The 14769-nt window shown below is 44.0% G+C and overlaps 1 protein-coding gene across 1 annotated transcript in view; it reads right to left on the bottom strand.

Moving 5' to 3' along the window:
* The window catches only part of DGKI (diacylglycerol kinase iota), a 435686-nt gene that overhangs the window by 242391 nt on the left and 178526 nt on the right, over positions 1-14769 (bottom strand). The window contains exons 4-5 of the mRNA XM_024741647.1: positions 7294-7368; positions 5886-5942 (exon numbers count right to left, since the gene is read on the bottom strand). Of these exons, the coding sequence (XP_024597415.1) occupies positions 5886-5942; positions 7294-7368 (132 nt within the window). The remainder of the gene's footprint in view (positions 1-5885; positions 5943-7293; positions 7369-14769) is intronic.

Genomic DNA, 14769 nt, shown 5'->3' with positions numbered 1-14769 from the left:
AGGCTTTTCATGAGTATAGGTGCTGTTTAGTTGATAAGAACTAGTAAAACCCCGAGTTGGTAAAATATTGAAATATTTCTATATCGGTTGATAAACTGCAGTCTAGTGCCCCTACCATCCCCCTGGCTCCTCCCTGGATGCCATACACCGCCCCCCCGCCCCCCAGCACTGGAGCCCACTCCTACCTCCTCATTATTAAGCAACTAGAGTGTTAATTTCGGGCATAGCAGGTCTCCAAGATTCTGGAGCTCTCTTCTGAAAATGAATCATGTTACTGGGGCGATGCCATTGGGTTCTCCCACAAACTCAGAAGACTGGGCTGTGCCCCACTGATGGTAGCTGTTTGTCCAAGCTTAAATATCAATATAAACAATTTTGGGGGCCTATGGCTGCAAGTCCAGAAAACTGCTCAGTTATCAGCGTCCATACCTTCAGGTCAGTGAAAAAACTCTACTGGGGATGATGATATTGGACCCTCTATCTCTCTAGTTCACAGATGAAGTGGACCGCTCCAGCTTTCCACCCACTCAAGTGAGAAGCACACTTAGCCCACTGCCTGTTTAAGAATAAGGGCTGGGGAGGCCTGGGGTCAACTGCCAGTTGTACTCTATCCCAGTTAACATCATTGTAGGGCATGTTATCAGAGGGCTTGACTTGAATTATCATTATCGTCCTCATTTTACAGATGACAAAACTAAGGTATGGAGTGGCGACTTCAAATGTCAGGGACAGAGCAAGGATTCAGACCCAGGCAGGCTGGCAGCTCTGTGTTGCAGCGCCTCTCCTCTGCTCTGAAAGATCAGGTTCAGGCTCCTTCAATAAATGATTTCAATGACAGTCAGTAGTGGAAATATTGAATACATAAAAATGTCAGGCAGGATTATGAGAGATAGAAAAATTTACTATAATTGCTGTTAGTTTAGCAGAAGCTGAGGGAGAATGAAGAGTATCATTGAAGTGAAGAGAAATTCTCTGCTTATTGAGATTATAAATCACCTAATGACTCTCAATTTAAGAATTTACGGAGGGAAACATTGGAAGAATTTGATGCAATTACCTATGAGAAATCACGGCTGACTCATGGAATTATTTAGCTAGTGACAGCTCTAATCAAAAGACTAAACCAGCAGTTTCAACGAATCAACAATTATTTAGAAATTATAAGACTGACAATGAATCATTTCTGCTGCAACGTACATCGTTTGGTAAGCAGGGTTATAATACCATGTAGTTTCGTTTATTTAAGGAATAAAAGAGAACATTTAAAAATTTTTATTTAAATATTTGACTCTGCAAGTTGTTAACTATTTTTAATACCATCCTTCCTAGGAAACAGGTAGGAAATTAAGGCCCAGATAAAATAACTCAAACAAAGGCACTACTATAGAAACTGAGTAACTGTCTCTAATCTGTGGCCCTGATTTGAGATGTCAAGTATCCATCTACCCAGAGGTCTTCTTAGGCCTGATATAAATTTCTTCTATTGCTGCTTAAACGTAGCTGGAACAAAGTAAAAGCCAAAAAATGTGTGCTGAATTGAATGAAATTCTCAACCGAATTTCTTTGACAATTAAATTGTGTAGTTACCATTTTGAAGGATCATCCATTGTCTTTATCAATTAGGGGGAAAAAACCCATTTCTGTAGAATCATCCTTCTTTCCCCAGCACTTAAATTTTTCACACTACTTCCTTTTGACTATTATTTATATCTCCTAAATTATTGAAATGAAATTAGACTCAATTGCAAATATGAGTGTCGATTCACTGCTGCTAAGCTAGCAAAGCAAGGCTGCTGACACCATAACATCTTGTTATTGCTCATCAATAATCTGAATTATCCATATAGCATCTTCAAATACTGGGTAAGGAAAGGGCTATTACTTATGGGTGTTAAAATCTCGGTGATCCATTATTTCAGGGTTTATAGTCAGTATTGTTAGCAGAAATGCATAACACAATTGTTCAATTATTTTCAGAAACAGCCAGTTTAATTCATAGTATTATTCACAGAGCTTTTGAAAGGATCTTAGCAATTACAGCCCAATCCATGCAGCTTATCTCTAAGAAAACTGAGGTCCAGCCAGAAAGGTTCAACTTAGAGGAGTCCAAACGACATTCATTAAAACATTTCCATTATCAGGCACCCCACAAAGCCTAGGGGACAGTGATTAATAGCCCTGTTCCAGAGCCCAGCCCTAGAGACACCATCGAGGGGAAAAGAAGCAGAGGTGTCCTTTGAACCCAGGTCAAACTAATTCTAAAGTGATTGCTTCTTTCATTTCCATTAAGTAAACTACCTAAGGCCTCTTAATTAAGCATCTCCATGGGTCATAACCTGTCATAAGTATCATCTCCAAACTGTCCTCTTAGACCAAGAGTTCTTAGACACTTGGGGAAAAATTAGCCCCTTTCTAAGTTCAATCAGTCAAAAGATATTCATTGATCACATCCTCTGCATCCTGCCTGGTACAATGAGGTTGGGACAAATTTCACGAGTGATCCCCCAAAGCTTGCGCTATAGGAGGATGGCAACAAACAAGCAAATGAGTAATAAATAATTATAACATACAAAGTGCTCTGAAGGGTAGAACAAGGTGCTTTGATAAAGAACAATGTGTAACCTACTAACCTACTTAGAGGAGGTCATCAAGGAAGACCTCTGCGGGGCTGATATCTGAACTGAGGTCTAACTGTAAGAAAGAGCTAGCCATGCAAAGAGATTTCCAGTACAGCAATGAAACACACAGATATCAGAAGGTGAGGAATGTCTGGATGCATGACTCAAGAACTGAAAGAAACTCCATGTGGTAGCTGGATGGGTTGGAAGAGGTAGGCTGGGTCCAGCCTTTGCAGGACTTTTGACTTTTCATGCAAAGCCAAGGGTATGGTTTTCCTCTAAACGATATGGAAACCACTGAAGAGTTTTAAGTTGGAAAATGATATAATCCAACGTTCATTTTTAAAGATGAGTCTCTTAAATCATGGTGGATTGAAGGGGGAAACTAAAGAATCCTGGAGAACCTATTGTAGTGGTGAAAAGTGAGAGATCCTAGGGCTTCCCTGGTGGCGCAGTGGTTGAGAGTCCGCCTGCCAGTGCAGGGGACACAGGTTCATGCCCCGGTCTGGGAAGATCCCACATGCCGCGGAGCGGCTGGGCCCGTGAGCCATGGCCACTGAGCCTGCGCGTCTGGAGCCTGTGCTCCACAATGGGAGAGGCCACAACAGTGAGAGGCCTGCGTACCGGAAAAAAAAAAAAAAAGTGAGAGATCCTGGTGTCTTAGTCTAAGGTGCTGACAACAGAAATGGAGATAAATGGATTGTTTCAAATATATTTTATGAATAAAATTGATAGGGTTGGCAAATGAACTACCTGTGGGAAGTACCTGAGAAAAGTAATCATTATGACCCCCCCCTCACCCATTTTCTCGATCAAGGAGCTGGGCCAATAGTCATCTCATCTTCTGAGGTACAAAAGAATTGAAAAAACTTGTTTTTATGGTGATGGAAATAAAGAGTTTAGTTTGTAATGTATTATATTTGAGATGACTGTGATACATTCAGCGGGCGTATCAAATGGAACTCCAAGTGTGGGCTGGAAATGGAAAGCTAGTTGTTGTCAGCCCAGACATGATATGTAAAGCCAAGGGATTGGATGAGCTCTCCCAACGACAGTAGGCAGAACATGGTCCAGTACTAAGCCCAACGAATACCAGGGAGTGAGCAATGAAAGGACTACCCAGTGAAATAAGAGGAACATTAGGAAAGATGTCATGACAGGAGAGCATTTCAAGGAGGATGAAATACTGAGTAGTTTGAACACATCTGCAAGACTGAGTAAGAACAGAAAATTTTCTAATGGATTTGGCATTAAGGAGATATTGGCAACATTAAAAAAGCAATTTCAGTGAACAGGTAGAGTAAAAACCAGATCAGAACAGGTTAAAATGCCTAGGAGGGGACACGCTGGCAACAGTGAACGTAGTTAACACTTTCTGGAAGTTAGCACTGAACACAATGCTGAGAATGAGAGCCGCAAGTTAAGACACAGTTGGTGGTGAAGGACTATTTTTGTTTGTTTGGTTTTTTAAGATGGTAGCTGTCAGAGCATGTTTATGATGATGGAAATAATCTAGAAGGAAGGTGGGAATTTGAAAATGTAGGAATGGAAGAAATAGCAAGTCCTTGATATGAAGACAAGGGAAGGCGCTGAGAACACTTATAAAGGGTCTGGCTTCATGGAAGAGAAATAATAACAGCTGCTGAAAACACACCCAAAAAAATCCTTGCATTAGAAAATTGGACATACAATTACAATTATCTATCCAGAGAGAAAAAGAGAGATTAAAGGACAGGGAACCAAAGGTAGACATATGGATTCCCTGGTTAGAAATTCATACAGTCCATCTTAAAAACTCAAAGCGGCTGCTTCTATGGTCCTAAATAAAATTTCTCCTTCATCTGAGCTGTCACTGAGTTATCTCCTGACCATTGCTATAGTGCAACTGGGTGACATGGAGGGTAAAACAACCCTATCATTTTTCTTAGATTTCCTCACCCTACATATGACCCATAACTTTCCTCTTGCTGACATAATAGACGAGCACAGTGGGAGAGGACAGTTGACAGGGACAACTCTTGATATTTTCATCTCTCTCCAAACCTCCACCGCCAGCCTATTCTCTCTCCATGGTTTCTCCCAATCTCCTTGTATTACTCAGTAACGACGAGATCATTCTTCTTCACAGTGTCGTTTTTCATTAACTGTCATTAACACCTCTGTACTCAGACGTCTTCTATTCCTATTCCACTCATTCATCTATTCTCGTAGCTTTAATTACTATCTCGATATGCTGACAATTCACCAATGTCTAACCTCTAGCGCCCAATCTTCCTCATAAGCTCCAAGCTCGTCTACCCACTCAGCTTTCTGCTGGGCATTCCCAGTTGGGGCCTCAGGACACCTCAAACTTGAGAGTGCTACAACTGAACTCATTACTTCCCTACCCCATCCTCAGGGCAACTCATTTGCCAACATCTAATTGCTTTCTCAGAGAAGAACCCTTGTTTATTCCGAGCTCCCCTGTCTTTGTGTCCAAAATCCAATCAATTACTAGCTCCTGTCAATTCTGTTTCCTTCAAATTCATATTCTCCAATTTTCTCCATCTCAGTATTACTCTTAGTTCAGATCACCGTTATCTCTTGCCTAGATTAGGAGAACAGCTCCTCAATTTTTTTCTCCATGCTTCCAATATTGCTTGAATTATATGGCATTCCCTCCACACTGTAGCCAGAATAATATATTCTGCTTATAACAGTTTAATGCCCCCTCTAATTACTATGATGATGAGACATTCCACTTGCAGCCTTGCTAACAAGGGCCTTCCTGGTCTAGCTCTGCTTATCTCTCAGGTCTCACGCCTTCCTCATATATCCTCTCACTTTTGTGCCTGTGTGCCTGTGTTCTGTCTCAAAGGCTGTCACTCACCTCCTAGCTAAACCCCGCCCTTCACTTAGATCATCCCTTTGGGTCTCAGTTTAGTTGCCACCTCTTCCAGGAATTAAAATGGACCAAAAGTCAATAAAATGCTATTTCTTTCTTATCTTTTCAATTCTACCACCTCCTCCTCCCCCTACTCTCTAGTTCCATTCAATAAGACCTTAGCTCCCCAATACATTCTGCGAGAAGAAGAAAGGGCAGTAGACACACACTGAAGAGACTTGTGGATTTTATTGATCGTATTTGTTGATGTATCGAAAAGAAACTGATGTGGAATAGAGGGAGATGGACTTCATTTTTTTTTAATCCCTACTGAATATCTATGAATCCAATGAATCAATGGGAAATGAAAGGTGGTATCTGAACTAGAGCTCTGATATACTTACTTCTCTCGGTGATCTTGAGCCCCCTTCTCGAAATGTTGGTTTGCATCGGAAATTAATCTGTCATTTAAACAGAACAGTGTATTATATTAGAGATAAGCACCCGACTAGAATGAGTTACCTGAAAAAACCAACAGTGACAGATATTGAGACTACAGAAAAAAAGAAAAACCATAGTCTTACACTATTCTTAGTCTTTTGAAATCATCACCTTAGATAATCCCAAGCGGTCCTGTTATCTCCAGTCCATGACTCTTCAGTCTCACTGACGAAATCAAAGTTAGACAGTAATGCTCTTATGCCATAAATTTGAGAAACTGAGATAATAAAGAGGCAGAAGAAAACTATATGGCAGCTGAAATCATCCAGCTGTGTTTTAGATTTTAAAAGTAGGAAAATATAAACTTGAGACATTTTTAATATGACGAAGATGATTCACAAAAATGCACGAAATTACTCTTCAAGCATTCAGCACTCCCTTACTTTTAGATGCGGAGGTCTCCCTATACATTTACATCTTCTTTAGCTACTTGATAAGGTGAAAGGAGTGTAGAAATGAAGTAGGAAATGAGTAAATGGAGTTGGGACAGCAAAAAAAAAAAAAAATTATTGTAAAATATTCCTAGTCATTCCCACAAAATATCACTTGGCAACAATTGATACTGTGTCCGTAAAACTAAATGAATATCCCCGGGGACTAAAATATTTCAATACATTTACACATGGCGGCTCAAGATACATAATGCACAGAGAATCCCACGTGGAAAAGGGGCAGGAGGCATGGAAGGAAGAGGACAGCAGAGAGCTCACTACTGGAGCCTCTCCCTTGGCCCCGATGACAGATAAATGGACTCTGCAGAATCCACCTCCTCTGGAGGAAAGACACCACCGGAATGTCACTTCCAGCCCCTCCCACACATTAATGCTGTGTAAGCGGGACCGCTGCTCAGAGCAAGGAACTCAGCTTCTGGCCGGGCTCTCGCCCTTGCAGCCAATTTAGGAAGAAGTAAACTTACAAAGGTCAGACATGTCTAAACAATGATTTTAAAGAGCTATGGAATTTTTTTTCTTTAATACGAAACATCTTGTGGAAAATCCCATGGGTGAATAACAACGTTTGTTATTGTGAAAAAAATGAGTACACGTGAGGCTTTTCTCTCTAACCTTATTATTCCTTTTCCTGAGAGTCAACATAAAATGATATCAAGTAATACCTCAGCAAACAATACAGTGAATGAAACTTAAGCATTGTCCTTCCATCCTTTCATTATTAATCTGGTGATAATGTTGGACTTCCAGGTTTTTAAAAGAGCATTGTTTTCAAAAAGTTGAAAATGGAAACTGACACCTGGTCTTTGAAGTCCAAACACTGGCAGGGTAGCAAAAATTGCAGCAGGTGGCGCTGTCTCACCTTTTCTAGCTGTTCGATGCAGGCGGTGTGGACGACGATCTTGCAGACCGCACACTTCCTCCTGAGAGCTGATTTCTACAACAGACAATTCAAAAGACAAGAAGAAATGTTAACGGTCTGTTCTGAAGAGCTCCCTGGTAGTAAAGAGAGTATACATAAATGAGGCAAACGTAAACCAATTTAAAACTTCATCATAAACAGTCAATAATCGGACAAACTTCCGCAATAGTACTCTGACCTACCAAGTAACTTCATATCCGTGACTGAGGGTGGCCTAAGATTTTCTCTTTAAAACAGAATTATACTAGCTGCTGTATGCTGAGTATATACTATGAACCAAGCTCTTTATTCTGTTTTTTTCTTAGTTTCATAACCTAACATTGTAGGCATTATTATCCTATTTTTTTTTTTCACATTTACTCTAATAGTTAAGGGGTAGGGTCTAGGTTCAAAACAAGCATGGTTTCCCTACAGCCAAACAATCTACATTTCAAGGGGCCATCCCCTTGGACTTTTATTCCCAGCACAAATCTATACAAAGCTACTTGGTTTCTGCCCAAATCTGGAAAGTAAGAAGACGAATTTAACTTTTACGAGTCACCATCCTTATCACCATCACCATCACCATCATCATAGCAGCAGCAGCCCAGTAACAGCAAAAGCAGCTAAGATGAATTTAGCACTTCCTATGTGCCAGGTATTCTTGTAAGCACCTCACAGAGAGTAACTCATTCCATCCTCACCACCTTAAGAAATAGATACTATTCTTACTACCATTTTACAGATGAGAAAACAGGCCCAGCAAGGGATGTGTCCAAGGTCATATAATTAGAGCACAGCAGGGCCAATTAGTCTGATAGCAGGCTCCTGCTTTAAAAGCATGCACAGTTTGGCCTCCCTGACAGTCAGTACCAGTTAAAATTCACAATAAAAATATTCTCTGAGGTTGATCTTTTTTCTAACAATAAAAAACAAGCAGCAGGGAGAGAGAGAAAGGGGTGGAAATCTCAATTCAATGCTGACGGTGCGCTGTAAAAATCTGAGCCACAAATGCTCAGGTCTCTCTATGGAGAACAGGCTAAAAGGCGGATCTGCAGGAATAATTTGAGGGTTTGAGCACTGAAAGAAACTTATTATAACAAAGCCAGTCTGTGACCCAGCCCATCAAAGCATCCGAGTGTGAAAGGCCCGAAGTCCCTGTCCTTAAGAAAGACACAAGACTCAGCTTCCCCTACTGAGATAGGATTTTGAAGCCAAAAATGGAGGTGTGGCTGCTACCAAGGAGTCTGGAAGGACTGCAAACCAGCACCTTGGAAGGCGCAGAATCAGGAAAGAAACTGTAGCCGCCCGCCTCCTTGGTGGTTCTACCCATTCAACACGGAGTCTCCACAGTGCCACGAGCCACCAGCCAAGCATCCAGAACGCTGCAGTCAGTACCGCAGCAACGACACGCATCGTCTTGATACCCACTGACTAAGGTTTAGGTGCCCTGGTTGCAAACGCTTTCGTCACTCGTGGCTTTCCTCTGCCTGAGGAAAGAACATGGTCGGTAACCTTACGTAAGCTTGGCAATCAATTGATTTTGCCAAAAAGGAGGATAAGGGAAACCCAAGCACCTAGCTACACTATTGAAAAGTGCCTTGGCTCTACTACTAAAAAGAAAGCGGCGGGAGGTTGGGAGAAAGGGGAAGGGGCGGGAGATGGGGAGGGAGAACAAGAAGAGTGACAAGGGCTTCCCTGGTGCTGCAGTGGTTGAGAGTCCGCCTGCCGATGCAGGGGACACGGGTTCGTGCCTGGGTCTGGGAGGATCCCACATGCTGCGGAGCAGCTGCGCCCGTGAGCCATGGCCGCTGGGCCTGCGCGTCCGGAGCCTGTGCTCCGCAGCGGGAGAAGCCACAACAGTGAGGCCCGCGTAAGAAGAGTGACAAGTACTAGTAGCAGCACCAGCAACGGCAGCATCGCTCAAGGCAACAGTAATAAAATTCTACGTTTGCAAATATTTTCGTGAGCTAAGTGCCCATAAGGAGCAAACTATTGTTGCTCTCCTGTTTGTTCCGGATCTCCTGGTGGGGATCACTGCTTTAGCACCACCCGCAGCAAATGCACGGGGCTCCTGAGTGAGTTATAGTGACGCTCAGGAGTTGATTTCATTCTACCCATTATCCGCTAAACCCCTAGTAGATTTCACTGCATGCAAGCAAAGCAACACTCTCATGGTGGCAACCACTGATGGGCTTATTTAAGGCCGCCTGAAAAACCTCCTTCCTTACCAGTAACTCCTGCCCTGGTCTGGCCTTGTGCCTGACCGTGTGCTCTGCATTGGGGCCTGCAGAGCTCCAAGGGCTCCTTGAGGCTCCTACGGAGTCACCGGGGATAGTGGGAAGGGACAAATGTGCACTCGTCAAAGCCAGAATACCCCTTCCTTGCCTTGTTCTCCATCTGGATTCCAAGTCGGAACCTCCTTTGAATAGGGATCTTGCCTGGACGAGTTTGAGAACCTGTGGCATAAGACTGCCCTCTCTCAGCTTCCTAGGGTGAGATGTATCTACACCGATATCATTCATGTGTAACAATTCAAGTACAGTGTTCTACAGATGATAATATATGGAGAAAAGTGCTTTATGTTATAAACTAATTTTATTTAAACAATGTTAAACTTTAAAAGGCCCTCATAAGGCATGCTTCTATGCCTTCTGAGGCAGAATATATAAAACCATAATCTGAATTTTTCTTTATAATCACTACAACATGATGTGTTTTACTACAAAGAACAGTCATTTTTCTGCTTCCTGTCTTTCTATCAGGCTAGATAGTCTTTCAGCGTTATTGTACCTGACTTTAGTTGCCCCCAATTTCTAAAATGACAGCTTCTAAACAGCTTCTCATCTGATAAATCAGATAATTAAGGTCTATAATCACATGCAAAATTAAGTGAATAAATTCTGAATGAAGGCCTCAGGTCTTTTTCCATAGTAGAAAAATACATGGATTTTAGTTTCTCAACTGACGAGAACTGCTCCAATGAATCAGAAGTCTCAACTGCTGACTTCTTGGTTTATGACTATGCTTTAATTAGTTAAAGTTATTTGAAGTAGCCGGATAATAAGCTTCTGGGCAGAAACTGCTCAGTTAATGCTTGGTTATGTTCCAATTTTTATTTGCAAGATTTAAACTAAATATAAAGATAAAACACAGGAATCTAGACATTCTCAATACTGTAACTACTCACTTTTTCTTTAAAAACTCTTAAGTCAATACTTCCTTCACTGTGAAAAATGATAAAGCAGGAAAAGTCATTAAAATGAAGTCAGCGGCTTAGTTGTTATTCTTCATATCGGGACACAGCTGTTATGGAACCTGGCACAAAGATCCAATTTTAAAAATAAATATGGCCTGGGACCCAAACATGCTTAAAAATTCACATCATAAAAGTTTAATAATTCACTCTCATCAATGAATTTAAAGGCCAATTCGGCTTACTGCTTCAAATATCAAGTAACCTCAGTGTCCTTACTAAGGGTTTCCTGATTTTGTCAAAGGAAATCCATTAATTTGTAATTGTGTGTGTGTGTGTGTGTGTGTGTGTGTGTGTGACATCTGTAAAAACTAGTGGAGGGGGCACATCTGTGAAAACTAAGACAACGTAGGCTATAACATAGATTATATCCCATTATACTCTGATCATAATTTACTTATATAATAATGACACAATGAATGATATGCTATGCTTTAGGATGGTGGGCGTAACCTAACCAGCAGACCTAACGGTGATTGTAAGAGAACACACTCAAAGTTCTGACTTGGCCCTATACGTTTCCCATGCTGTGGGCACTTTTGGCATTCCAAGCGGTGACAGTTCCTCACCAAACTTCAGCTCATATCAAGTATGGAAGTAAAACTGTCACAGCCTTAGACCACTGGCTCTGGGGATGCAAGCTGGAGCGGGGACAAAAGGACCAGAGGCAAGCAGTGGTAGAAAGTATATAATTGTCCCTGAGAAACAGTTTAATATCTAATCCTATCCCACCTACCCACTTCCTTTGGTCATAAGCCCCTGATCCATATGTACCACCAAGCAAACTATATGTTCTTCCTTTGAACAAGAGATGTGACTTCTGCTAAGTAGCGATGATATCTGGTAGTAGTTAACGACGTTTGATAGAGACGGAAAGAAGAGACGGAGGGAAGGAAAGGGTAGGAGAAAGAAAGGGAAACCTAGTTTCACAGGTTTATGATTTCTGACAGGTCAAGGCCTCCTTGCTGCCCAAGGAAACTTAAATTGAATGCCACCCCTAATAGTCTGAAGTTTGACCCCAAGAAGCATGTACAGCAAGGCTGGCTGAGCCCCTTCCCAATAAGCACACACCAAATCTCATTTTTCCCTGAAGATGGTCAAGTAATCCTGCCTCTGACCCTACCTCTCCCACTGTATTCTTAAGGACACCACCCTCTCCCCAACACACACACACACACACACACACACACACACACAGGTTTAATCACCAGTGATCAGAAGCGGAGAAGTAGGAGGAAATATTTAGTCTCCGGAGCCGACATGGCAACCCTTTCTTGGCCTCCTGTCTCAGGAGACCTCAGGGCCAGAGGCTGCCGCTGGCCACACAGAAGTACTGGCCTGGCAGCATCTCACTGCACACAGAGTTCCCAGACATGGGCTCACAGACCCAGTGCAAGGAAGCACTGCTTCCATCAGCCCCGCCCTTATCGTAAGGCCACAGCGACAAAAGGATGCATGGCCAGGGAAGGGGCTCCAGGCAGGAACCCAACCATCCTGGGAGTGGGGAAGGGTCACAGAAGGCACTAGGGGGAGGACAGGATGGAGCGCCGAGTGGTGAAAAGTCAGGAAAAGGGGGCTGCGTGAGGCTGGTGGGATGAGCTTCCCAGCTCAGGCTCCCCCAGCTGTCTTCTTCCCAGTAATTCTCAGCCCCCTCGCCTTTCCCACGTCAGAAGAATCATGGTGAGAAATAGAAACTGAGCGCTGGGAGTCAGGCAAAGGAGAGACAGCAAGTGCGACGAGAAGAATCTTATCCTCCCTTCTGGACTCAGAGCTCGGCCTACAGGGGCACAGTGACGGGAGGGGGAGACGGGGCAACTGGGCCCAGGCAAGGCTACCCTTTTCTTCCTCTCCGAGGGTGGGGTGAAGGGACTGCTCGGTAAAGTGCAGGGAAGGAAGCTTCCTAAGCCTTCAGAGTGTCAGGAATTCAGCGTCCTTTCAGTGGGGATTGCCCCTACGGGCAACACGAACAAGAACACTGCTGCTGTATAATCCTAGCTAAGTGAAAACAACGGTTCTTTGATTTATTTAAAAACCCAATTAGAAGAAACGACAAGCATGCTCGGCAAGTTCTACTCCCCTGGGGTGTCTAGGATGCAACCTGTAAACTGGTGTTAGGGAAAAAGAAGACTGAGATTATCTGGAAGTTCCATTCATGTGGTTTCAGGGCCAAAGCACAGGCTCCATCGCCACTCACACCAGCGCCTCTTTTCCTCAAATAGAATACAGGCCGTTTTGGACAAACCAAGAGGGTGGCTAGCTGACATGCCAGTGCGCCCCTACCGTGGCTCCTTGCTGCGTAAGTAAGTCTCTCCGAGATGGCAGGATTTCAAGAGCCCAGACCAGGGAACAGAGATGCCTGACGTCAGGGGGGCGGGGTGGAGAGGGGAATCTCAGAGCCCACCTCTGAGGGTCTCCTACAGGGAGCCCTCACTCTGTGTGAAACCCTCAGCCTGGGTACTGCTGCCGGAGTCAAGGCCTTGATCTATCAGGGCCCCAGGTGTTTGTGCCACGTGTCCTCTGGACAGGGCTCGGGGAGGGCCGGATCCCTCTGGGATATCCCCACAGCATCGCCACCTTAGATACCAATGATGCCAGAAGTACCTCAGCATATACGAAAGCAACCGGAGGAGGGAGCAACCGGAGGTTGAGGGGCTGGGAAGGGGGTCACGTAGACAAGTAACGAAAACACTCCGCAACACGCAAATACACACCGATGCGCCTAAATCTGCACACGCCAGCTCCCGGGAATCAGGATGGCCTGAGATGTCCCACGTGTGAACTTCGCATGTAGCTGGAACAATGTCAGCATTCTGAGTGCTGTGCAGGAAATAAAGAGAAAGAAGCTTCTGTCCTTCCTGGGAGAAGCTGGCACGCCACTTGAGGCGACACGGAGGCCTTGAAAGAAAAGGTCACTAACAAGAGAAGACCGTGCACGGCTGAGTGCTGAACGAACAGCTCAGACAGTAAAAGCTGCAATCGAGAGCAGGGTGAAGCCCCAGCGGCTGACTCAGTACAAAGGACGTAACACCAAAGACAGCAAAGTGTTGAACTGGGCCTTGAAAAGAGGTAATATTTGAAAACTGAAGCCACTCCAGCAGGGAGAGGATCCAGTCTCTTTACATAGTAGGCACTGATGCCTCCTAAAAGGAACAGAGCGGGCTTTTGCGTGTCCGATGGGGCGCTGAGCCAGGGGCCCACAGGCATCCATCTGCATGAGTCACTGGGCACCATGCTTAACGGTGGAGTCTGGAGGCCTCTCTGTGTGCCTGGTCGGGGGGTCAGGTGGAGGAGGGTGGGGAGTGGGGAACACTGGCTGTGGGTCACGAGGGTCTCAAAGGGAAACGGCAAAGCAGAACTTTTCCTGAGAGGACCTGGGTTACAAAGTATAGAGTTACAAGAAGATGGAGATTCTTCTGTATTTCCATTCTGCCCTAATCCAACACCAGTGGAGGGAGGGAGGGAGGGAGGGAGGGAGGGAGGAGAGGTGAAAGGGCTTGCAGACTAGGGCTTTCTCCTCAGTGTAAGCCCCCAGCCCAACCCCAGTCTGGAAAACTGGTGGCTTTGGAATTGAGACAAAACCCCCCTAGGACACAGGCATTTTCAGGATAGGCAATCCCAAAAGAAGAGAGAAAGAGGCATTCTATAGGAGTTTGAGGGACAGAAGACCTTCATAAATACTAGAGGGAAAACGGGGTAGAGGCTTCACAAAAAAAGCTAAACAATTTCTGTGACCACAAATGTGATGTCTTTGGGGGAATTCCAGAGATATCGGATGGGAAGGCTATCTTGCAAAAGGCTGAGGTCTTACATAAATGGGTGGAGTTAAGAACAGGAAGTCTGCATTACTGAAGCTCATGTGATCCCACCTACGTCTGTAGGCTAGTAAGACTGGAATATCTACTTGGGTAGCAAGTTGTGGGGCTGCAAAGGATTGGGGCCAGCACGCAAGCCAGCCTTCCCAAAGAGAAGTCCCAGCTGGGCGATGCAGGTTAGGCTAGAAAGGTGGATTGGGAAAAGATTGCTAAAGCCCTTAAATCTCGAGTGAGAAATACAAATTTGAACCTAATAGTCAATGGGGCACTAATAATTTTTGAGACTCATGTGGCCAAAAATAATAATTCAATCTGGTGGCAGGATGCAGCACTGTCTGAAAGCAGGAGGAGGAAGACAAGAGGAAATGA

This window comes from Neophocaena asiaeorientalis, unplaced genomic scaffold (genome assembly GCF_003031525.2).
Source record: "Neophocaena asiaeorientalis asiaeorientalis breed wild unplaced genomic scaffold, Neophocaena_asiaeorientalis_V1.1 scaffold692, whole genome shotgun sequence".
NCBI lineage: Eukaryota > Metazoa > Chordata > Mammalia > Artiodactyla > Phocoenidae > Neophocaena > Neophocaena asiaeorientalis.
This window is presented reverse-complemented; position numbering and strand designations above follow the sequence as displayed.